This window comes from Camelina sativa, chromosome 9 (genome assembly GCF_030686135.1).
Source record: "Camelina sativa cultivar CO46 ecotype springtype chromosome 9, ASM3068613v1".
NCBI lineage: Eukaryota > Viridiplantae > Streptophyta > Magnoliopsida > Brassicales > Brassicaceae > Camelina > Camelina sativa.
The window spans coordinates 25,450,160-25,472,933 of record NC_141888.1 but is presented as its reverse complement, the minus strand read 5'-3'; the positions used below and the strand labels follow the sequence as shown (position 1 = coordinate 25,472,933).

General features: G+C 32.6%; 4 protein-coding genes across 4 annotated transcripts; 3 read left to right on the top strand and 1 right to left on the bottom strand.

The window, feature by feature from the left end:
- Window positions 1-3,331: 3,331 nt before the first annotated feature.
- On the top strand, window positions 3,332-4,982 carry LOC147938732 (uncharacterized). The gene is made up of 4 exons (XM_087467446.1): window positions 3,332-3,469; window positions 3,558-3,857; window positions 3,955-4,473; window positions 4,551-4,982. The coding sequence occupies exons 1-4, from the start codon at window positions 3,407-3,409 to the stop codon at window positions 4,824-4,826; spliced, it is 1,158 nt and encodes a 385-aa protein (XP_087323572.1). The 5' UTR covers window positions 3,332-3,406; the 3' UTR covers window positions 4,827-4,982.
- A 5,681-nt stretch (window positions 4,983-10,663) lies between these two features.
- Window positions 10,664-11,758, top strand: LOC109126174 (protein transport protein Sec61 subunit gamma-3). The gene is made up of 3 exons (XM_019229267.2): window positions 10,664-10,757; window positions 10,857-10,991; window positions 11,564-11,758. Exons 1-2 carry the CDS (start codon window positions 10,664-10,666, stop codon window positions 10,970-10,972), a joined length of 210 nt encoding a protein of 69 aa, XP_019084812.1. The 3' UTR covers window positions 10,973-10,991; window positions 11,564-11,758.
- A 150-nt stretch (window positions 11,759-11,908) lies between these two features.
- On the top strand, window positions 11,909-14,398 carry LOC104711352 (acetolactate synthase, chloroplastic). The gene has a single exon (XM_087464377.1). It carries the CDS (start codon window positions 12,203-12,205, stop codon window positions 14,201-14,203), a length of 2,001 nt encoding a protein of 666 aa, XP_087320503.1. The 5' UTR covers window positions 11,909-12,202; the 3' UTR covers window positions 14,204-14,398.
- Window positions 14,399-21,015: 6,617 nt separating this feature from the next.
- LOC104711351 (uncharacterized) lies at window positions 21,016-22,103 on the bottom strand. The gene is made up of 2 exons (XM_010428050.3): window positions 21,502-22,103; window positions 21,016-21,410 (listed from the first exon to the last, which is right to left on the bottom strand). The coding sequence occupies exons 1-2, from the start codon at window positions 21,867-21,869 to the stop codon at window positions 21,278-21,280; spliced, it is 501 nt and encodes a 166-aa protein (XP_010426352.1). The 5' UTR covers window positions 21,870-22,103; the 3' UTR covers window positions 21,016-21,277.
- Window positions 22,104-22,774: the final 671 nt, after the last annotated feature.

The window sequence follows — 22,774 nt, the reverse complement described above, 5'->3', positions numbered from 1 at the left end:
ATAAATTAATAATCATGTTAATATATATATATATATATATATATGCTTTAAAATTTGGAATTTTCTTCTAAAACTCATATCTATAAATAATTATTATGTTGTAATTTCAAACTATAATGATAAAGAATATTTTATAACATGTCATAAATATAGCTAAGTTTTTTTAAAGTTTTCAATTTCTACATATGCACAATTTTCATTTTGATAGTTTTATAGATTATATGTAATTTATTGTCAATAATGTTTTCTAAATATTACAAATTCAATTCTAAATTGATAACATCCTAAAGGCTAATCTTATTTTGCTAAAAATTTCTCAATTCGTAATTTTAAAAAAGTTAAACAATTAAAGTATATATCTAAAAATTAATAATTATTAATATATACTATAAAATAATTATTATTAATTAATAGATAAATTAATATCACTATCTTATTATATAAAGCTTGATGTCAAAGTTACTCATTAACAATATCGTGAAACATGTTAAATATATTGATTAGATGTTGGCACGTGTCAAAAATTTCTTTTTTAATAAACGTAGTAGGACAGGTAATTATATTTACAGGATTTTACATGTTTCTATTATAAAAAAAATTATTTCTCTAAATAAAAAAGAAAAACTAACAAAATCAATATATTTTCCATTGTATGCTAATTATATTATACGTGTATTCTCAATAAAATTTAACATATGTAAGCAAAAACTTAATTTATTAAACATGTATATTAATCAATAAATAATGAATAACAAAGTTAAAAAGAATAACATAATTTTAGTCGGATATAAATTATCTTTATCATTGTAATATAATATTTTATTGTAAGTAAATACATAAAACCTTGAAAGAAAATGAACTTAAAAAGAAAAAAAATTCAATACATGATGTGTATTAGTATAGTTTTACATGTTTTATTTTAAAGATCTTAATGCATGTAGTAATATGAGAAATCTGGAAAAAAAATATAAAAAATGAGTTTGTAGGAATGAATTATGGTTAATTGATGAAAATTGACAAGTATTACTTATGAAATTATGACATATAGAAGCATAATTTTTAGGATATTTTTAGGTTTCCAAAAATTTTGTGGATGTTAACTGATTATATTTACTGTTAAATTTAAAATACTAACCAATATACATATTATCTCATATGATGCTCATATGATTTTTTTATTAAAATTTTAACTCTAATCCATGAAGAAGTGAATTATGGTTTTACGATGAAATATATAGTTAAATGTGATTATCACTACAACAAATATGTACATTGATAGCAGACGGATATAGCTCATTTTCCGTCACTGCTATGAAAGATGAGATTTTTTTTCGCTTACTTTTTAATAGCATCTTATTAACGCTATGATAGGAAAATTATGTAGCGGGAAACAAAAGTGACTTTTGTCCGCCAATACTTAGTGAAATTATTCACTTAATCGCCAAATAAAAAAAAAACCCAAAAACTCGACACACTCTCTCTCTCTCTCTCGTTACAACCTAAGCTCAACCTAAGAAGATTTCTTCTTCTAAATTCTCTGTGTGTGCTCAAATTCTTCTAAATTTTTTATCAATTCTTCAGTTTTATCGCCGTTTGTGAAAAGCCCCAATTTCGCCGTTTGTGAAAAGCCCCAATTTCGCCCTAAATCTCCATATCCATCGCAATTGATAGCTCGAATCCATTTTTGAGGCATGTCTTTCTTCTTCCTCCTAATTTCGTTATTTGTTTCGATTATTTGTGATTTCAAACAGCTTTTGATTTCGATAAGGGTCAGATTTAGTTATCTGTTTTGTTAGGGTTCGATTTATCTAGATTTATTTCGTTATCTGTTTTTTAGGGTTCGATTATTTACAGATTTTGAGAATGTGGAGTTTCGAATCCATCTGTTTTGTTAGGGTTCGATTATTTACAGATTTGACTCAAAAATAGCTTTTGGATTTGAGTATTTGCGCCTTCATAAACTGAACGATTTTTTTTTTTTCCCAAGTGTTGGTGATTGAAATGTTGGGGAACTGAAGCTTCTCATTTCTCTGTACTCACACAACAGGTTAGTATCACTCAACCAATAGTTAAACATTATTATTACACACGAATATTGGTGATTGCTATGTTTTGTCCTTTGAGTCTGATTCGTATAAATAGTGATTAGATTAGTGAGATTTTACACAGTTAGATATTGGTTTAAGAGCATCTGTATGTGTCTGAAGTAGTGCAGTATTGTCTGAATTGTTGCTTAATGTGAGCTTTGTATAATATGTATCTCTATTTTATCTATAAAGGTTAAAATTTATATTATAACATATAATGTTGGACAAGGCATGGGTGCATCTATGCAGGTAAGGAATTATATTTCATAATTAGGTTTTATTTTGGGTTTGGATACTTTAAGATGTTCTTTTAGTTATGATTTTTTTCTTTAATTATCCATTGAAGAGCTGATCCTGGTTATAAAAGTGGAGCTTGGAAATTTGTAAGGGATGTGTCTGCGGCTTTAGGTGACATAGAAATGATAATATGTCCTTGTAAAGACTGTCGTAATGTAGTACGACAGTTAAACAGTGTTGTGGTTGAGCATCTTGTAATAAGAGGGATGGATGAGGCATACAAGGTGCATAGTGATTGGTATCATCATGGAGATGTGAAGTCAGTAGATGAATTTCAAAGTAAACCAACTCAGTGGAATGAGGAAGTTTTTGAGTTATATAAAGCTGCTGAATTTTTTGATCAAGAGTTGGCTTTTAGAGGTGACTTAGCTGACCAACCTGTGGGCGACTTAAGTGAGATTGCAGAGGGTGAGGACCAACAAGAGGATGAGTTCCTTGCAAAGATCCGGGATGCTGAAACCCCACTATACCCTAGCTGTTCAAACCACAGCAAGTTATCGGCTATTGTGACTTTGTTTAGGATTAAGACACATAATGGCTGGTCGGATAAGAGCTTCAATGAACTGCTTCAGACATTGCCAAGCATGTTGCCAGATGGTAATGTCTTTCACACATCATTGTATGATGTCAAGAAATTTTTAAAGAGCTTTCATATGGGATATGAAAAGATCGACGCATGTGTTAATGATTGCTGCCTCTTCTGATGGACATGAAGACATAGTTAAATGGCTAGCATATGGTCCACGGTGTACTGCAAGGTCCTATACTGGTTATATAGTTAATGGACAACGTTTTCACACATACTCACTTGAAAGGCAGAGTCAGAACAGTGGTGTTTATTATGAGGCAACGGCTATGTGTAGATCTAGTGCTAAGGATACTTCACAAGTAGTTGATTTGGTGTCATATTATGGGAGAATTACTGACATCATATTGTTGGACTACCATGTGTTCTATGTGCCGATATTTAGATACTTAAGAGTTCTCTACTATTCATCAGCCAGTTAGAGTAATATAAATTGATGTTATTTTTGTTTATGTTACAGAGACCAGAAGCTGAAATGGATGAAAACTCAGCTGCAAGAGTAACATATTCTTACTTCTTTTCATATCAGCTAAGTGATTCTTCTTAGTGTCGTTTATGATTCTTAGTTGCTCATGAAATTGTTGCAGAGTGTAAACAAAAGAGCACATCCTAAGTGTGTGTTTGTTGATTGGTCTGACATTGATGAAAATGTTGGTGAGGGTCGGATTCTTTCTTCTGATCCGGATGACATAGTGAATGACTGTCGTCTTGGCCCTTATGATCTCAAAGTGTTAGTTGAAGCTGCATATAAACCAGATGCATTTCTATGGAGACCTGCACAAAAGATCTTTCATATGAAAGAAGCTGTTGGACATATAATCGCATGGCCAACTGATAAGTGTAGACTGGTAGACAACAACATCCAAATGGAAGACATTGCCCCTATGGTATTTTATAATTTCTAGCAATGTGTTAGCAATGTATTACCCCTGTCTATAATGCTAATTAATTATATTGGATTTGTTTACTGATTGTGTTTAACAGGGTATACAAGGAAACAAATGTAAACTATTGGATTTGTCTAAGGGTGACGTCATTGTTGCTGAGGGGCGTTGGGAGACACAAGAACCAAGTGCGTTGGTTAACGGAATTCCTCTTGGACCAAAAGCAGTTAAAGTATTTGTGGATTCAGTAAAGCAGCCTGATACATCACTATGGAGACCTACAGCTGAAATGTCATTTCTTGAGGACTGTTTGATGGCTTACGTATCTTGGCCCCTGAGTAAGGTTGATTTTGAAAATCCCTCAACTCCAACTGGTCAGAATGCTACATCACATGCTTCTTTGTCTGCATCAAAGGCCAAGTCTGCAGCCACAGCTTCTAAGTCTGCTACAGAGTCCAAAACTTCAGCAACAGCTTCAAAGGCTGCATCGCAGGCCAAATCTGCATCTATGTCTTCTAAGTCTGCATCTGGTTCTGAGTCTCCTGTTGATGATGCAACGGGTCCAATATCACCAATAAAGAATACTTTACCATCACAGTCTCCTCTCAGGAAGTCTCCAGTAAGTGTTTTCATATGTTATGAAGTTGTTTTTGTTAATTATATGATGACTGATGGTTTATATTGTAAACATGGCAGCGCATTAATAAAGTTATTTCCAAGGAGAATAAGAAGTGCAAGTTGATGGATTTAACTGAAAAGAATAGGGTTGTGGCTGAAGGACGATGGGGAACAAATGATCCAGAACATAAGGTTCACTTTACTCGCTTGGGTTCTAATGCAGTTAAAGTGTGGATAGATGTTGTGAAGGTGAAAAATGTAAAAGTTTGGAGGCCATCCGATGAAATAGAGATTATTGAAGATGCACTTAGCTCCTGCATTGCTTGGCCAGAGAACAAGGTCATTATGTCTTAAACTGATGGTTTTATTGTGTAATGTTAAGTACTTGAGATTGCTTGTTTATTTTGGATGTTCTTGAGACTTTGATGGTAAACTGATGTTCTTGAGACTTTTGTTATGTATTTTGGATCTGAGACGTTTATTAATCAGATTTTATGAGATTTTATAAAACAGGTTATGTGTGCTATAATCACATATCAGAAAATGCTATAAAAGTACAGGTAAACGTTATGATAAAAGAATATACCATAGCACAGTAAACAAGATAAAACAGCATTTCGCAACAGCTATATTAGATATGTATAACATAGCACGAAAAATTAAATATTGTATAAATTTTTGCAAAATTATAATCTTGATAATACAGCAGTTTATTAGAGCTATGCTATAAAACTATAACATAGCACGAAAAAACAAATGTTGTATAAATTTTTTCAAAATTATGATCTTGATAATATAGCAATTTCTTAAAGCTATGTTATATTTTTATAACATAGCATACGTAATAAGTGCTATTGTATATGGGGTACATATAATAACAGTGCCCTAAAACAGCGCTCATGAAAACGCTATCAAAGACCTATGATAGCGTTTTTCTCTGGTTAACAATGTGCATATTTGTTGTAGTGTATGAAACTTAATGTCTGACGATGAAATTTATTTTAGATTTAAAAATTTTCAAATATTAATATGTATAATTTTAAACAAATTCATTTAAGAATATTAGTCCTTTTTATGTTTGATTTTATAATTTCAACACATGTATTTTTGTAACGGATATGTTAAAACACAAGATAATTCAAAATAAATTATAAATTATAGGAATGAATCTTCAGTTATTTGATGAGAATGTCTTTATATCTTTATATATGTTTTTATTTTATAAATTTCACTCATTTAAAATTGATTATGACATGAAGTAAAATTAGTACTTATGAGATAGCAACATAACAAATATATCCTAAATAATGTTGATTCAATTTTTTTTACGAATTATATTTTGTTAGTTTTTATTTTTATTTTCAATTCTTACTAAGATATAGATTTGATATGATGTATTAATTGTGTTTGATATAAAATATTTAGTTCTATGCATTAAGATGAAATGTGTAATTAAACTTAAAATATGGTTTATTATGTTGGTATAGATATTTAAATGGTACTCCTTGTGCTATAAGAGTTTTTGGGTAAAAGCACAAAGATTAATAAACAATAAATATTATGTCATTCATAAAATTTCAACCGATAGGAAAATTTACTGCATAGTTCAAATAGTCATAGATTGTTATATTAATAAACATTGTAAATAGAAAATTAAAAAAAAAATATTATAAAATAGAGCAATAAAACCTTAAAACTCTTAGGGGGGTGTATTGAAACAATGATTTTGGAGAATTCTATGGGATTTAGAAAATTTGGAATTTTGATAGATTTTAGGGAAGTTGATATGATTTATGGTAAAATTCTTTCAAATCCCACCTAAAACCATGAGATTTGGATTTCTGTATTTTTAACTAAACAAATCTTCTCAAATCCTCCAGAATCCTTAAAACTTATTAAAATCCAAATCCACAAACTGTTTTGAATAATAGTGGATTTTAAAGTAGATTTTTAAATCATCAGTTCAATAACAGTAGATTTCAAGAGACTTTTTAAAATCCATGATTGAATAACATAGGATTTGTAACTTTTATACAAATCACCTAAAATGTCAAGTTGAATACACCCCCCTTATATAATGAACTGAGAGAATATTAAAATGAAATATGAGAGGTTCATATTCAATATTAAAATGTTACAAGATAAAATCTAAAAACAAGTATATTACTACTTAATTATTCTCAATAATGTTTACCCGCATAATAACGTGGATCTTATCTAGTAAATTAATAAAATGTCATGGTCCCAATATTATTAATTTAAAAAGGTTTTACTGTATTTCAAATGATATGAGTTTTAGTGATATTTTTAATGTAATTTTCCATTTAACTAAGAAAATATTAATTTTTGATTGAAATCACTTACATTGGGTTTTAATGGTCATGCTTGGACTATAAATGATGTGTTTGAAATCCTAATTATTAATTAAATTTTTATATATTTACATTTACTCCTAGTCAAACTGGTTGTCACTAATCAAAGTTAAATTTCATTTTCCATTTCATTCGTATTTTTTTGTAATATATTAAATTTGTTACTGTATCTTCTTCTTCTTTTTTCTTTCTTTCTTTTTGGCCTTCGTTCTAATCCGTTTATCACGAGAAATCCGTGTTTGTTTGTTTGTTTCAGTAGTCTCAGGGAAAAAATGACTCGTAGTGTGAAAGCCGTTATGGTGACAATTGTTAAAGCTGTGATATATGTATAACGTGATCACCACCATACCACTTCCCACCAGTCATAGATTCTCCGACCTAATATGTCTATAATATAAAAAAAAAATTCTTAATCATGTCTTTGTCAATTTCACTTTACTAACCAAATAAAAGTTGTCTTATGGTTTTATAATAAAAAGAATGAAAACAATTTTAATAATTTGATAAATGATAAGTTGAGATTTGTAGAAAATGATGGTGACTATAGTCTATATAGGCTCTTATATAAGTTTGGATTGACTCATTAATTCGGTGACTTCTAACTTGATAAGCTTTTCATATTTTTGCTCAGTTATGGTAAATGTTGAAAGATAAATTAAGTGAATGCCAAAAAGTTGCCACCAAGGCGACAGCTCATTTGACAACATGTCAATACGACAATTACGTGTCTAGATGATCCTATATTATATTTCATTAACCTTATGAAAATTGTATTTTCAAAGTAGTATTTTGAAACATTTAAATCTTAAACATTTAAATCCTACCTCTAAATACTATATCTAAATGTTAACGTGATTGTGTACTATACTATTAATCTAAAATTGTCAACACAAATCTAAAAAAAAATCATACTCATAAAAATCATTTTTTTGTTTGTGACTTTTTTGAAACAAAATTTGTCGGCAGTTGTTACTCGAGATAAATCAAAAATTCCTATGCATATTAGTTTATCATATGAGATAAGATCATCACTCCTCAACTTAACCATCATTTTGATTCCGGTGAGTAGTAATCAATTTCATGGTTTTAAGAACCATATGATCGTAAAGATGGTTAGAATGTACATAATAGTTATGAATGAAAGCAAGGGTTCGTAAAAGGTATAGAAATAACTATTTTCGTTAAAAATACAAATGTATAAATCTATTATCATAGTTTTTTTATAGTGAAAAATACAAATGTATAAATCTATTCTAATGGTTTTTTCATAGTTAAAGATACAAATGTATAAATTTATTCTAATGGTTTTTTCTTAGTTAAAAAAACAAATGTATGAATCTATTCTAATGGTTTTTTTTTAGTTAAAAATACAAATGTATAAATTTATTCTAATGGTTTTTTCTTAGTTAAAAATACAAATGTATAAATCTATTCTAATGGTTTTTTCTTAGTTAAAAATAGGAATGTATGAATCTTGTATTTTGAGTGATTTGATTTTAATCGAGTTTTTCTATGAGTTTGATGGTAAAATCTTTTTAATAATGTATTTTAACTTAAAAAAACATTAGAACCTTCCATAATTCTTAAAAACAATCAAAATTAAAATCCTCAAAACATTTTGAATAACAATAGATTTTAAATCACTAATATAATTCAGTTACAATATATTTTACAAGATTTTTTAAAATTCATAATTAAATAACATAGAATTTGGTAGTTTTATACAAATTAGTTAAAATGTTACATTGAATAGTCCTGAATTTTTTTTTTTTTTTTTGTCAAACAAATTTTGCATTAATCTTAAAGCCTCAAAGAGGAGAATTCATACAAAGTGAAATTTAAAGGGTTAACAAGATTACAAAGCATAGATAGATAAAGGTTCCATGAGTTTTCCAAGGAGGTGCAAATTTTTGGGAGGCTTGCAAGGCTTGAAAGATCTGTTGGGACCAAGGTGGAAGTGCCTTTGAAGACTTGCTCCGCAACTTCCTTGATTAGCAGGTGATCAACAATGGCTCTTACAAAAAATGCATTGGAGCGTTGAGAAAAGAGGTACAATAGGGAACTGAGGGATGTGGTTCTCGCCAACGGGAGAAAATTCAAGACCAAGTGATCAAGGATTGCTAGATATTTTGGCACAAATCTCCTAACAGGTGGTGAAACTACCAAGACTCGTAAGAGGTAAACACAATGTCGTAACAGAGCAGGTGGATCCTCCCTCACATGAAGCCCTTGGCCATGGAGGTTAAGGAGTCCCACACAAAGCTTGTAGCCGAGACTGCATTGTTGAAACAGACATACTCCAAGCTTACACATTAATGACGGTTGAAAGGGGTAGAGGGATAAGGTTGTTCTGAGGTTAAGGCAAGTGAGATGCAAGAAAACTCGAAGCATGGCAGGTGGGTCCTCCCTCACATGAAGCTCAAAGCCATGGAGGTTAAGGAGTCCCACACAAAGCCTGTATTCGGTTTTGGCTTGAGACGTTATAAGCAGCACTAGGTTAGTACCAAGAACCAAGTGGTAAAGGTAACGTTTAGGGGTTTCAGTGAGCTTTTGGTACATACTAATAAGTTGATCTTGATAAGGATGGAGAACTACCCAAACTATAGAGGCTTTAGCAACGCTATTACAGTTTCTATGGCCAGTAAAACTAGACGCAGAGGGAACTGGAAGGGTTGTACTCGATGCTCTACTAGGGGGTCTAAAAAACTTCAGACTCAGATATGTAACAAAAACAAGTCGAGGAGCTCTATCTACCAGGGTTCTCAAGTGTGATTTGGGCTCAAACCTGGATCCAAAAGACAGAGAAGAAATAATTCTGGTTTGGTTTGTGGATTCAAACTGCAGCAGGTGAAACGGCAGATCGATGAGATTAAGAGCAGCACCACGAACTGAAATGGCCAGAGGTGTAGGAGGAGGTAAAGGAGTCGCCAGGGTTAAAGCTTTTCCGGTCACCATCTCGCTCAGATCCGACGTCAAGACAGAGCTCCCTTCCGACATCAACCAAGTAGAACACTTGGTGATTGGGGATGAACCCAAAGAGACAGGAGGTGATAAAAATGACTTAGAGTGGATCCGGTAAGATAGACGGCAAGCAGGAACCATAGGACACTCCAAGATCTCAGATTTGTCGTCGAAAGGCTGGGGTCTCGAGAGAATCACCTCACCAAGACGACCCACCAGATGAGCTGAAGGGGAGAAGAGGAATTGAAGCTGTAGCAAGGCCGGAGTAACTTGGCGAACCGGTGAACCTTCGGTGGGTTCGAGAGCAGTCCAAAATAGAGCGTGGAAACAGAGGAGGGGATGGCGATGGCAGAGCAAAGGCCCGCGGCGTCGATCTGATTCGACGCTGCCGAGAAGAGAAGTCGCAAAGGTTGTTCCAGAGAGAGAATGCTAGGGCGAACGCACTATTGAAAAATTCCAATCGAGCTCTTCTGAATACTCCTGAAATATGATAGGAATCCCTCTTAAACACTTTTTTTTTTTTTCTTTTTAACAAAAAAATTAGCTCAAACGAGCAAGGACTCTTAAACACATTATATAGCATCAAAATCAATTGTAAACGTCATCATTTAGTTGAAGACAGAGAAAAGAAAAAGAAAAAAAAAAAACTAAACCGGAGTAGTTGTGTTCAGACCGGACGGATCAATCTGAATTGCGTAATTATTGAGGAGGAGAAGTCAATGGAACACAAAACTCAAAAGTATATAAAAGTCAAAATGTCAAATTAAAACCAGCCCAGCCAACACCAAAAACGACGAACCTTTCCTCCTCCTCCTGAAACCCTAATTTCGATACCAAATCCGATCTAAGAAGAAAACCATGGAGGCCATTGATTCAGCAATCGATCCTTTCAGAGATTTCGCTAAGAGCAGTATTCGTCTCGTCCAGCGCTGTCACAAACCCGATCGCAAAGGTACGCCTAATTTTAAGACTTTTATTTTTTTTATTGGATCTGGAGAATTTCATTTTCTTTAATTTCTGTGATTTGATTTGGATTTGATTTGATTCTCAGAATTCACGAGAGTTGCTGTGCGTACTGCGATTGGATTTGTGGTGATGGGATTCGTTGGCTTCTTCGTCAAGCTCGTCTTCATCCCAATCAACAACATCATCGTTGGATCTTCTTAGGATACTTACTTTTTACCAGGTTTTTTTTTCACTTCTTCTATCTGCTTAGTGCTTAGTAATAATAGCCAAATATGTGTAATGGGTCTCGCTTTATATTTGGTTATGTTTCTTGAATTATATATTGCATTGATTCAATTTGTTCTGTGACTTCTTCTGTCCATTGCTTTTAAGGATCATTGACTATATAATAACCACATTTCTTGGTTTTTTATGATGCTCATGGATTTGTCAATGACATTAGTAGATAGAAGTTGATGTTATAGAGTAGATATTGGAAGACTTATGGAATTTAGGATGAATTTTAGCTAGTTCTTGGCTTTATTGCTTCAAAAAGATTAGAGCTTTGCTGATCTGCTATTGCCACGCTTCTGTCCACTTGTATCTTAGTTAGCTCTCTATCTTCTCTCACAGTTGAGAGTTTTGTTTGTTCTTGAATTCTTTCTCTGTGTGCTGTCATGGAGTCTCTGTTGTTACCTCTTTGCTTATTCAGTCATACTTGCGTATTACAACAATTCGGGTTGTTTTCATGCAAGAAATTCTGAAATAAACACTCATTTGTAAAAGTATCTAAAACTGTGAAATCCTTTACAGACTATGCACCGAGGAGTAGGACAAGAAGAACGGCATTGTCAGCCTCAGTGGGAAGCTCTATCCCCTGCTATGTTTTTGTAGCCAAATTTTTATGTTCTTATTATACGATTTTCACTTATATTTTTGCTCTGTTTTCATCATTTTTACGTATGCAAATTATATCGTCATCAAGGAGTATCTTTTTAAAATTTCAAATTGGGAACTCAAAGTCATCATCATCATCATCCGAACTGTTTTTTTGGTCCCAATTCTTAGAACCAACTTGCAGCCGCCTAGGTTCAAAACTCACAATCAAGACAACCACAACTTGTATTCATCCTCTTAAGTCTTTTAACCAACCAAAAAGAAAAAAGATAGATTTTGAGAAATTTCTCAGCCACAAATTCTACATTTAGGATTTTACTCTTTTAGAGTTTTAGTATATTCAAAGGCTCAATCACAAGACTAGATTCCCTATCTATAAATATAGAAGACACAAATCAAATCCTGAGGGCAAATCCGTAAATACATCACAAAACCCTTAAACTCCCCCAAGTCTCATTTTTTTTAAACGATTCATCAGGTTCACACAAAAGTCTCTTCTCTCTGTTTTTCTCTCTCTCTCTCTCTCTCTCTCTGGCTTCGTCTTTCTCCTGAACCATGGCGGCGGCAACAACACCATCATCATCTTCGATCCCCTTCTCAACAAAACCTTCCTCCTCCAAATCACCATTACCAATCTCCAGGTTCACCCTCCCATTCGCACTAAACCCCACCAAATCCTCCTCCTCCCGCCGCCGCGGTATCAAATCAACCTCCCTCTCCATCTCCGCCGTGCTCAACACAACCACCAATGTCTCAACCACAACTCCTCCATCAAAACCAACCAAACCCGAAAAAAAAAAATTCGTCTCCCGATTCGCTCCAGATCAGCCACGCAAAGGCGCTGACATCCTCGTCGAAGCTTTAGAACGTCAAGGCGTAGAAACAGTCTTCGCTTACCCAGGAGGTGCATCAATGGAGATTCACCAAGCCTTAACTCGTTCCTCCTCGATCCGTAACGTCCTTCCACGTCACGAACAAGGAGGCGTATTCGCAGCTGAAGGCTACGCTAGATCCACAGGTAAACCAGGTATCTGTATAGCTACCTCAGGTCCTGGAGCTACAAATCTCGTTAGCGGATTAGCCGATGCCTTGTTAGATAGTGTTCCTCTTGTAGCGATCACTGGTCAAGTCCCTCGTAGGATGATTGGTACTGATGCGTTTCAAGAAACTCCCATCGTTGAGGTGACGCGTTCGATCACTAAACATAACTATCTTGTGATGGATGTTGAAGATATTCCTAGGATTGTTGAGGAAGCTTTCTTTTTAGCTACTTCTGGTAGACCTGGACCTGTTTTGGTTGATGTTCCTAAAGATATCCAGCAGCAGCTTGCGATTCCTAATTGGGAACAGGCTATGAGGTTACCTGGTTATATGTCTAGGATGCCTAAACCTCCGGAAGATTCTCATTTGGAGCAGATTGTTAGGTTGATTTCTGAATCTAAGAAGCCTGTGTTGTATGTTGGTGGTGGTTGTTTGAATTCGAGTGAGGAGTTGGGTAGGTTTGTTGAACTTACTGGTATCCCTGTTGCGAGTACGTTGATGGGTCTTGGTGCTTATCCTTGTGATGATGAGTTGTCGTTGCATATGCTTGGCATGCACGGGACCGTGTATGCTAATTACTCTGTGGAGCATAGTGATCTGTTGTTGGCTTTTGGGGTGAGGTTTGATGATCGTGTCACGGGTAAGCTTGAGGCTTTTGCTAGTAGGGCGAAGATTGTTCACATTGATATTGACTCGGCTGAGATTGGGAAGAACAAGACTCCTCATGTGTCTGTGTGTGGAGATGTTAAGTTGGCTTTGCAAGGGATGAACAAGGTTCTTGAGAACCGAGCTGAGGAGCTTAAGCTTGATTTCGGGGTTTGGAGAAGTGAGTTGAACGAACAGAAACAAAAGTTCCCTCTGAGCTTCAAGACGTTTGGGGAAGCTATTCCTCCACAGTATGCGATTCAGGTCCTTGATGAGCTGACTGATGGGAGAGCCATTATAAGCACTGGTGTCGGTCAGCATCAAATGTGGGCGGCGCAGTTTTACAAGTACAAAAAACCAAGGCAGTGGCTATCATCAGCAGGCCTTGGAGCTATGGGTTTTGGACTTCCCGCTGCTATTGGAGCGTCCGTTGCGAACCCTGATGCGATTGTTGTGGATATTGACGGAGATGGAAGCTTCATAATGAATGTACAAGAGCTGGCCACTATCAGGGTAGAGAATCTCCCAGTGAAGATACTTATACTAAACAACCAGCATCTTGGCATGGTTATGCAATGGGAGGATCGGTTCTACAAAGCTAACCGAGCTCACACATATCTTGGTAACCCGGGAGCGGAGGACGAGATATTCCCGAACATGCTGCAGTTTGCATCAGCTTGCGGGATTCCAGCGGCGAGGGTGACAAAGAAAGCAGAGCTCCGAGAAGCTATCCAGAAAATGCTGGATACCCCAGGACCATACTTGTTGGATGTGATTTGTCCGCACCAAGAGCATGTGTTGCCGATGATCCCAAGTGGCGGCACTTTCAATGATGTCATAACGGAAGGAGATGGCCGGACGAAATACTGAGAGATGAAAAACTCAGAACTGTTTTACGGTCTTGTATCCATATGGTAAAAAACTTAGTTTGCAATTTCCAGTTTGTGTTTTGGTAATTTGAGTTTCTTAGTTGTTGAACTGCTCTTTTTTGGTTACCTCAGACTACTACTGCTACTGTTGTGTTTGTTTTCCTTCATATATAAATAAATAATCCGGTTCGGTTTACTGTTGTGAATGGCTCGGTTTGGTTATTGCGAATGGAGAACTGAGTGATTGAATTTAAAAGTTTTTATATCTCATACTTCTAAATTTCTAATATACTTGTTTGAACAATATAACTCGGTTCATGTCTCTCCAATCTATCAAGAAAAAGTAATTCTCAACTCTGCACTATCTCCAATGCCTGAAAAGAAAGCTTAATAAAAACATCGGCTACAAAGTCAGAAGAAAAAAAAAAAACAGAGAACTCTTATAAATTGATGTTTGAAAAATATACTTGAATTAGGTATTAGTTGATTTTTCTGATTTAGGATTCACATGATCCAAAAAAGAAATTCAGAAGCACTAATCAGACATTGGAAGTTGGAAAATAATCCAAAAAGTTTTTTGTATTTTATTATTATTATGTAGTACAAAAGCTTTTTAGTTCAAAGTTCAAACTAAAGTAATAATAAACCGAAAAGAAACTAGTTTTAAAGTTGTATTTTAATAAAAAGAAAGAAAAATAATTGTTATTTAAATTATTTTCATTTCTTGTTCCAGCATGAGGTTATGATGGCAGGATGTGGATTTTCCTTTTCTCCCTTTTATAGTCTTTAATTAATCTATTATTGTTGACAAAATTTATTAATTTATTATAGTTAGGGATTTACATATTTTAATTAGAAATTAAGATCTCCCAAAAAAAAAAATTAGCACCTTTTTGGTGATCAAATTTTGTGCCCCAGAGTATCTCTTAAAGATGATGCATTGATGCTCTCTTTATTCAATGGTTAGTCAAAAATGGAGTAACTGAATATTTTTATGTTAAATTTAGCATTAGAAGTTTATATTTTTGTTTCAATTTAATGTCGTTTTGAAAAAATTCATGCATGGGGAAAAATATGAACTTTTACTAATACAAAACCCATTTTTTGCAAGCGAAACGATATACATACCTCTCTTATTAATAAGGTAGACAATCTCAATCTCAATCTTATTAATAAGGTAGACAATCTTACTATTAAAATGGGAGACCTTTTTTTTTTCTTTTTGTGCAAAGAGGGAGACTCTTTCGCCTTTCTCAGACATTTAAAAGTAAGACTCTCACTTTCTCTCCTTTTTTTACTTTTGGCCCATTTATATACAAAATAAAATCTCTGGACTTGGGATTTTATTTTTTAGTTTTCTCACTTTTTCTTTCTATTTGATATTTGTCAATGAGAGAAAAATATTTAAAATAATTATAGGTTATATAGAAGGGTGATTTGCAAAACTAGCCACTTCTGTCTACTTGGGCCATCTGTATAGTACTGTATAATACTATTGCTGATCTCAAATTATACACGCACATCAATGAAATTGTACTTCTATAAGATTTTTTCTTTTTTGCAAACAATTGAAATGTTTTGCTTTGTAATTTTATGGATCCAAGAGACTGTTTTTCGGTAATCGAGTTTTCATGCTCTCATTCGAAAAATGTCCTGCTAATATCGGAACGACGATCAAACATTGACAATCACCAAGAAACTAGATCATGAACTTTATAGTCTTTAAAACAAAACTATTTATCTCTCAAAATATTTTTTAAGAACCACGAGGTAGTGGCATAGTGGTTCTAGTCTTAGTGCAAGAGTTGTTATGTTGGTCTAGGTCAAAGATCGATTTTACCCAAATACGTAATTGCTTAGTTTTATCCCTTTGCCCACATGGGTATGAGTCCATTGTTTACTGTCCATTTGCACACTTGGGGAACTCTGGAGATTTACACTTTTAGATATAAAATTTTCAATATATATAAAATATTATGGTCTGATATAAACAACAATCTTTATCTCATTTACAATATAATATTTTTCTTTTTCTTGTTTGTTAATTAATTATTTTGAATAAGCATAAATAAATAATAAGAATGCATGAAATCATATATAAATATATATAATTGGTAAATATTTGGGTCTTTAATGAAATAATATACGTAAAATTAGATATAAGGTAGTGATGGATCACATGATGAGAGTAACTTCCATCATCCATTGTCCCCTCTTCCTTCCCTAACACTGTCTTTTCATTCCCTTCCATTCTAAGGGCATTGTCCCTTTCTCTTTTAAATCCAACCAAACTTGGCTTCTTCTTCTTGTTTTATTTTGTCCCAATTATTAGAACTAGTTAATACTTCTATTTATGTGCAGCAATTAATAGCTAATCTATCATCAAAGATCTAATATTGTCTTTTCAAAAACATTACTTAATTAAGAATTACAGATATACAAAGGTTCATATCTACGTTGTACAAGATTAATCTTGACTATATATTCCAATCCATGATGAAGAGACCTAATTGTTAATTTAAAATAAACTGAGATATATAATATGGAAAATGAAACATTTGAAATATGTTACAAATGAAAATTTTCTCAGTATACCTACATTTCTAGAAGGTGGAAGTAGAGAGATATGAACATGCATAATAATGAACACAAAGGGATAAACATGCATAATAATGAAGCTAACTTGTGTAAGGACCACAAAATATATACACACTGAAACTAAAAAAAATCTCTGTCATAAGGATATAAACTATAAGAGACAACACAAATTATTATTAAATAGTTTGTATTGTAGAAAAGAATTAGACTGAGGTTTATTTATAATTTAAGGAAAAAAAATCTAACAAGAGGGGACAAGCAAAGATCCATCCCACATGGGATTCAGAAAATATATGAATTTGTGAAAAAGCTGAACAAAGGAAAACAACACTTGGAAAATGATGGCTCTCTTTGATCTCTTTCTCTCTCACAAACACCAATATGATTGATTCTATATAACTGATGATAAACATGTATGTATGTATATGTATGTGCATGTATGTATGATGTACATACAACATATTTATGTAGAGATACGCTGATACAATACACATTAATATCTATATCTAATATATATATATATATATGCATGTGTGTATATGTAAAAAATTGAGTATAAAGACAAATGTGAAAAGACAAATGTTAAGGTTGTGTCACAATGGGCAAGATTGCTATGTGTATTGATGTATCTTATCAGTTTCCATTATCTTCCAATTTCTTAGACACATCTCTTTCCTTCTGGTGAATTCAATTGTGATTATATATTTCTACTTTTTTCTGGTATGTACGTTGAGACACACTCATAATATTCATACACGTACGTATTCGTGACTGTACATCAAATATCTATATATATGTATGTATCTTTGTATACGCCTTCGACAATTTACTAAATTAATTGATTTTTGTTTTATACATATACATCTGCTTGGTTCCATAATATTTATGAATTATAAGAGATGAAAGTAGTATATTTTTACAGGGCATGTAAATATTATAACTACGTACAACAAGGAGATTATTTGGAATCACCAAAAAAATATTCAAAAGGCTTTACGGAGAAAAAGTAGTTCATTGAACTAGATGATCTAAAACAATGAATCTAGATGTCTTTTACTATTGGTTCTTCTTCTTAGAAAAAGTAGAATATATGAACATATAAATAATACATTAATTCAAGAAATAGGCTTAAATTTGGACGATGAGATAGTAGTAAAAGGTGAATTGAGGAAACGAATTCGATCAACTTCAGCTAAGTTTTTGGTTTAAATTAAGCTGTTTTTGAACCAAGGTAATTAACTACATTCAATCTTCTGTCTTTAGTTAGCAACTTAAATAATAAAATCAGCATATCTTTAAGTTATGTGCAACAGTGCAAGCATATATAGCAAGAGTTTAATTAGAAAGCCGAATTGGGTGAATGTTGGGCAATGGGAAGTGATATTTTGTAAGCACTAAGTAACAAAAAAGAGTAATAATAATTGAATTTGAATATGATAAAGAAAATGTAAATTCTGCGACATTAACTCTGGAGTTTGTGTATAGAGAAAGGTCTAAGAAGAAGAAGTTGAAAACAAGTGGATACTCCGACTCCTTCCCACCCTTTGTTGTCTTGTAATTCTCTCATCAATTATTTATCATTTTTAATAACATAATTAGATAAATCGATTGTAGTTTTATTTTTCTTTTGTTTTGATCCATTTGCTTCTATCTTTCATTATCAAAGGTTCCTATCATCAAAAATATGAGTCGTGGCCCCTCATGTTTCACTCCATTTTGTTACTATAATAGCTTAATGATCATATATACAGTAAAACCTCAATAAATTACTAATGTCGGGATCACAAAATTTTATTAATTATATTTATAGAGGTTTTAATTTATCGATAAATTAATAAATATTAATTTATAAAGAAATTTTTTTATTTTCATAATTTTGAATATTTTTAATTAAAAATAAGATACTTTTGTTATAATTCACACTTTTATAGAATTTTCTTAATTTATAATTTTGGCTATCGTAATAGGATTGATATCAATAGTTTAATAAATTATCCAGGTGAAAATGATAAATGTTTAGAAGTTCAGAGTTTAGAAGAAATTGATGTTACTACCTTTTATGATGAAGTCCAAAAACTATTGCGGCATCTTTAGAACCAATTACACGTAAAGAAACAATTGTCGCGTGTAGAAAACTCCACAATTTTTGGATGCAATTTGAAAAAAAAATTATGATGCAATGAAAATAATTATAGATAGGCTGCAACAAAGATGCAAATTCAAGAATAGTCAAACACCAATAAAGTTTAATTTTATATATATATAGTTTATATCATTATTAATTTATGATATTGATGAGACCATATTTTTACAAAAGATTTCAAAAAAAAAGTTTTTTATTTTTTATTTTATCGAATTTTGTTATTTTATATACCGGTCCAACTTGGGATTGAAAAAAATTATTAATTTATAACGAGTATTAATTTAAAGAGTATGAAATTATAGAGGTTCCACTAAATTATTATCAAGATCTATAAATTATAAGATATCACACTTTGCAATTTTCTGTAAAAAACGAATTTTGTTTTATTTTATTTAACGAGAACAATAATAATTCTGTTCGAAGCTGAACCAGATAAACCCGAAATAGTCATTTTCTAACTAGTTGAACTATCACACCAAATTCGTTTAGTTGTTGAAGAAATTTCAAAACTGATCTCATGAGAAGAAAAAAACCACTTGAGAGAGATTGCAACTTCAGACGCATGTAAGAAAAGTACTTTATGAAGTGCTGCACATATATATATCAATAACTAAATATTTGGCATTAGACTAGTACCCAAATTGGAATCTTGTTTACTATACTATTTCTTTATACCTACAAGTACATGTACATGTGTATTTATACACGCGTGTGAATGGAACTGTGCTTGTAATATGTAAGGTTTTTTTGTTTAAACAATATATATATATATATATATATATATATATATATATAAATTAAAGATCTTTATATGTTGACAATATAAAGAGATCTTTTTATATATACATCTAAAGAGCACACTAGGGTTTCATGGCCTTCATATATATAATATACGATGTTATTTGCGGCAACTACAAGGATTTATTAGATAGTCCTTCTCTAGCTAGATCTATTTTGTAGTGGATCTCTACGCATAAGAGTTCGCTCATCCTCAAATTTGGACGACTTGGCAACTCAAACACTTGGTTCTCACTTCTAACTGACTTAAAAAGTAAAACAAGATCAAACGACACAAGTACTTAACACTTACCAAGTGTATTGCTATTAATTATACGTATATAAGAATTTTATGTTTTTTTTTTTTTTTTGAACAGCTTGTATCTTATCTTTTCTTGGATACTATTTTAATCGTGTAGTACTGTCTCATTTTATTTTATTGTATTGTGTTTCATTTTTCTTACAGTTAACATAAACACTGGACTATAAAGATCCAATGATTACATATCACAAAGAAAAAAAAACTACATCTGAATTTACGGTAATATAATCTCGACTTTCTCACTACAATACTAAATACTTATACACCTAGATTAATCCAGATCTTTTACATTTCCACGAAGATTAAATGTTAGTAAATAAAAACAGGAGACTTATAAATAAGATAATTAGTTTTCTAGTTTCTGTAAATGTACGTACGTACGCACAAACACACAATAATATTATACCCATGCAGTATTTAAATCGACCTAAGAAATTAAAGTAGATAAAATGAGCATGGTAATGCAATAATTATACCCATTATCTCCATGCATGTCTTTACGTGTGTGTTTGATTACTTATTTTCAGAAATCTCCACTGAACGAACATTTTCAAAGATGATTACAAGTTACAAACAAATAAAATGAACTATATATGTGACGTCAGCCGATTGTACTTTTTTATATTTTCCACATTCTTCTATTACGAATGTTAGTATATGTACATTATTTATTATTCACTCTATCTCTTGTTACTTATAAATCAAGTGTTTAATTAACTAACTGATCACAGTAATAAGGTTTGCTCTGTCGGTTAATTTATGTCATAGTTAGAATTAATACTCCATGTAGGATAGCATATTAGCTGATCGTTGCAGAATTGACATAGTTAATGTTGACACTGTAACTAATTATATTTGAATTGTTAGTTCATCATTCTCAACTAAAGATGGTTTTTAATATAAGTATGTGATTATCAATTCATAAACAAACAATTAAGAATGTTGTGTTCTTTTTATGTTGGCAAAGAAGAGGAAGTAAAGTAGCTGGAGACATAAATCATGTCTTATCTGAGCATATCATTGAGTAAAAAAAAAAGACTGAATATTACCAAACTCGAAAACGAAATCAAACTAAATTAATTAATCACAAAAAATAAAATAAAAATGAAAAGCAAAAGAATGTATTTTTTCAAATTATTTTCTCAAACTAATGAAAGTTTAATACATCTCTCTCAAATTTCAATTTATAATACCATATAATTAAAGAGAAACAAAGAAATACTTAAAAAAAAAAATTAAGGCCTAAACCTTTGCCTGCAAGAGTGGCAAGTGATCTCCAAGCAAGCCGTCGTATCAATCTTGGTCATTGATCTCTCCTTCAACCTCTCAGCTCTCTCCACCTCCTCCCTCGCCTTCTGCCACATCACCCTGTTCACAATCCAAAACCGTTAACAAGACCGAACCAAACCGAAATTATAATTACTACTTGAATATGGAGCTAGCTATAGCTTTAATTTACCTTGCACGAGCAAACTCAGACTGAGCCATCTCCATCTCACGGCGAGTCAACTCTCTAACCCTCTCGGCGTAAGCCTTCTCTATCGCCGCCAGCTTTATCTGCTCGGCCGCCTGCCACTTCAGCGCCTCCACACCACCACCACCACCGCTTGGATGCTCGTCCTCCGCCGTTGTGATAGAGCTGAGGCTGATGGAGAGTTTAAGGTCAAGATCGTGGTGGATCATGGATGAGGAACGATTGTGTTGGTGGTGGTGGTCAGTTGTGATAAGTGTTTGTCGTTGTTTCCTTACCACAGAAGATTCACTCGACGGTGGAGAAGGCAAAAGCTGAAGCTCTTTGTGATGATCTTGTTGTTGTTGTTCAGCCATTTTTGTATTCTTGTTTGTTTTTTTTGGCTAAAAAGGCTGCACTTCTCAATAAGTGTGGGGGTGGCAATTACCAATCACTTTATATGTAAGCTGCTTCGTGTGTCTGTCTGTGCACATATATATATTTATTTACCTATTTGTAATTTACGCTCATGCCCCCCTTTGTTCTAATCTGTTAGGTTGTTTGATAAATGGGTTTTATATATAGACAAAGGACCAAACCTCTCTCGATAATCCACTAACAAACGACCACCGTACCGCCATTATGTCAAGTGTGGTTCCATATGATATGACGAAATGATTTGATTGTACACCAATCTGTTAATTTTAACATTGGTAAAAAAACGTAAATTTTAATTCTAAGTTTATCGTGATAAATGTTGTTTTTACGTGCAAAACTATAAATTACAATTGCAACATTTTTTTTACTTTTAACATAGGAGCAATTGTAAAGTGAAAATTGTGGAGGGTAGTTTAGTAAAACGAAGATATAAATAGAAAGGAAAAAAATAGTTAAGGTGCAGAGAAAAATCTCCGTTGAAGAAAAGACAGATCGGAGATGGGATATAACGGATCACGTTATTGAGGCATGAGAGGCTTTTTGAAGAAACCTTTTCACTTTTTCATCATCTATCTCATTTTGTTATGTTATTTTGTAACTAATAACTTTGTGATTATTAATCCTTTTTTTCTTTATAGGGGATATGAAAATGTGGATGTGGGTTGTGTAATAATTGGGGATGCACGTGGGTTAATGGATTCCAAAAGCAAACTAGCTCACTATATGCTTAGTTCAATATTTTAGTCATTTAATCAAATTCTTGTCATATAACAGTTTACTCTTAAATCAATTTATTTTGTGGTGATTTAGTAGTTGAAGTATATATTATGGACACTATTAATTT

Coding starts and splice junctions, on each gene's coding strand:
- LOC104711351 (XM_010428050.3), bottom strand. CDS start 21,869: ATGGCTGAACAACAACAACAAGATCATCACAAAGAGCTTCAGCTTTTG. Junction 21,411..21,501: donor TCTGAGTTTGCTCGTGCAAG/GTAAATTAAAGC, acceptor GATTGTGAACAG/GGTGATGTGGCAGAAGGCGA.
- LOC109126174 (XM_019229267.2), top strand. CDS start 10,664: ATGGAGGCCATTGATTCAGCAATCGATCCTTTCAGAGATTTCGCTAAG. Junction 10,758..10,856: donor TCACAAACCCGATCGCAAAG/GTACGCCTAATT, acceptor TTTGATTCTCAG/AATTCACGAGAGTTGCTGTG.
- LOC147938732 (XM_087467446.1), top strand. CDS start 3,407: ATGTTATTTTTGTTTATGTTACAGAGACCAGAAGCTGAAATGGATGAA. Junction 3,470..3,557: donor ATGAAAACTCAGCTGCAAGA/GTAACATATTCT, acceptor AAATTGTTGCAG/AGTGTAAACAAAAGAGCACA. Junction 4,474..4,550: donor CTCCTCTCAGGAAGTCTCCA/GTAAGTGTTTTC, acceptor TAAACATGGCAG/CGCATTAATAAAGTTATTTC.
- LOC104711352 (XM_087464377.1), top strand. CDS start 12,203: ATGGCGGCGGCAACAACACCATCATCATCTTCGATCCCCTTCTCAACA.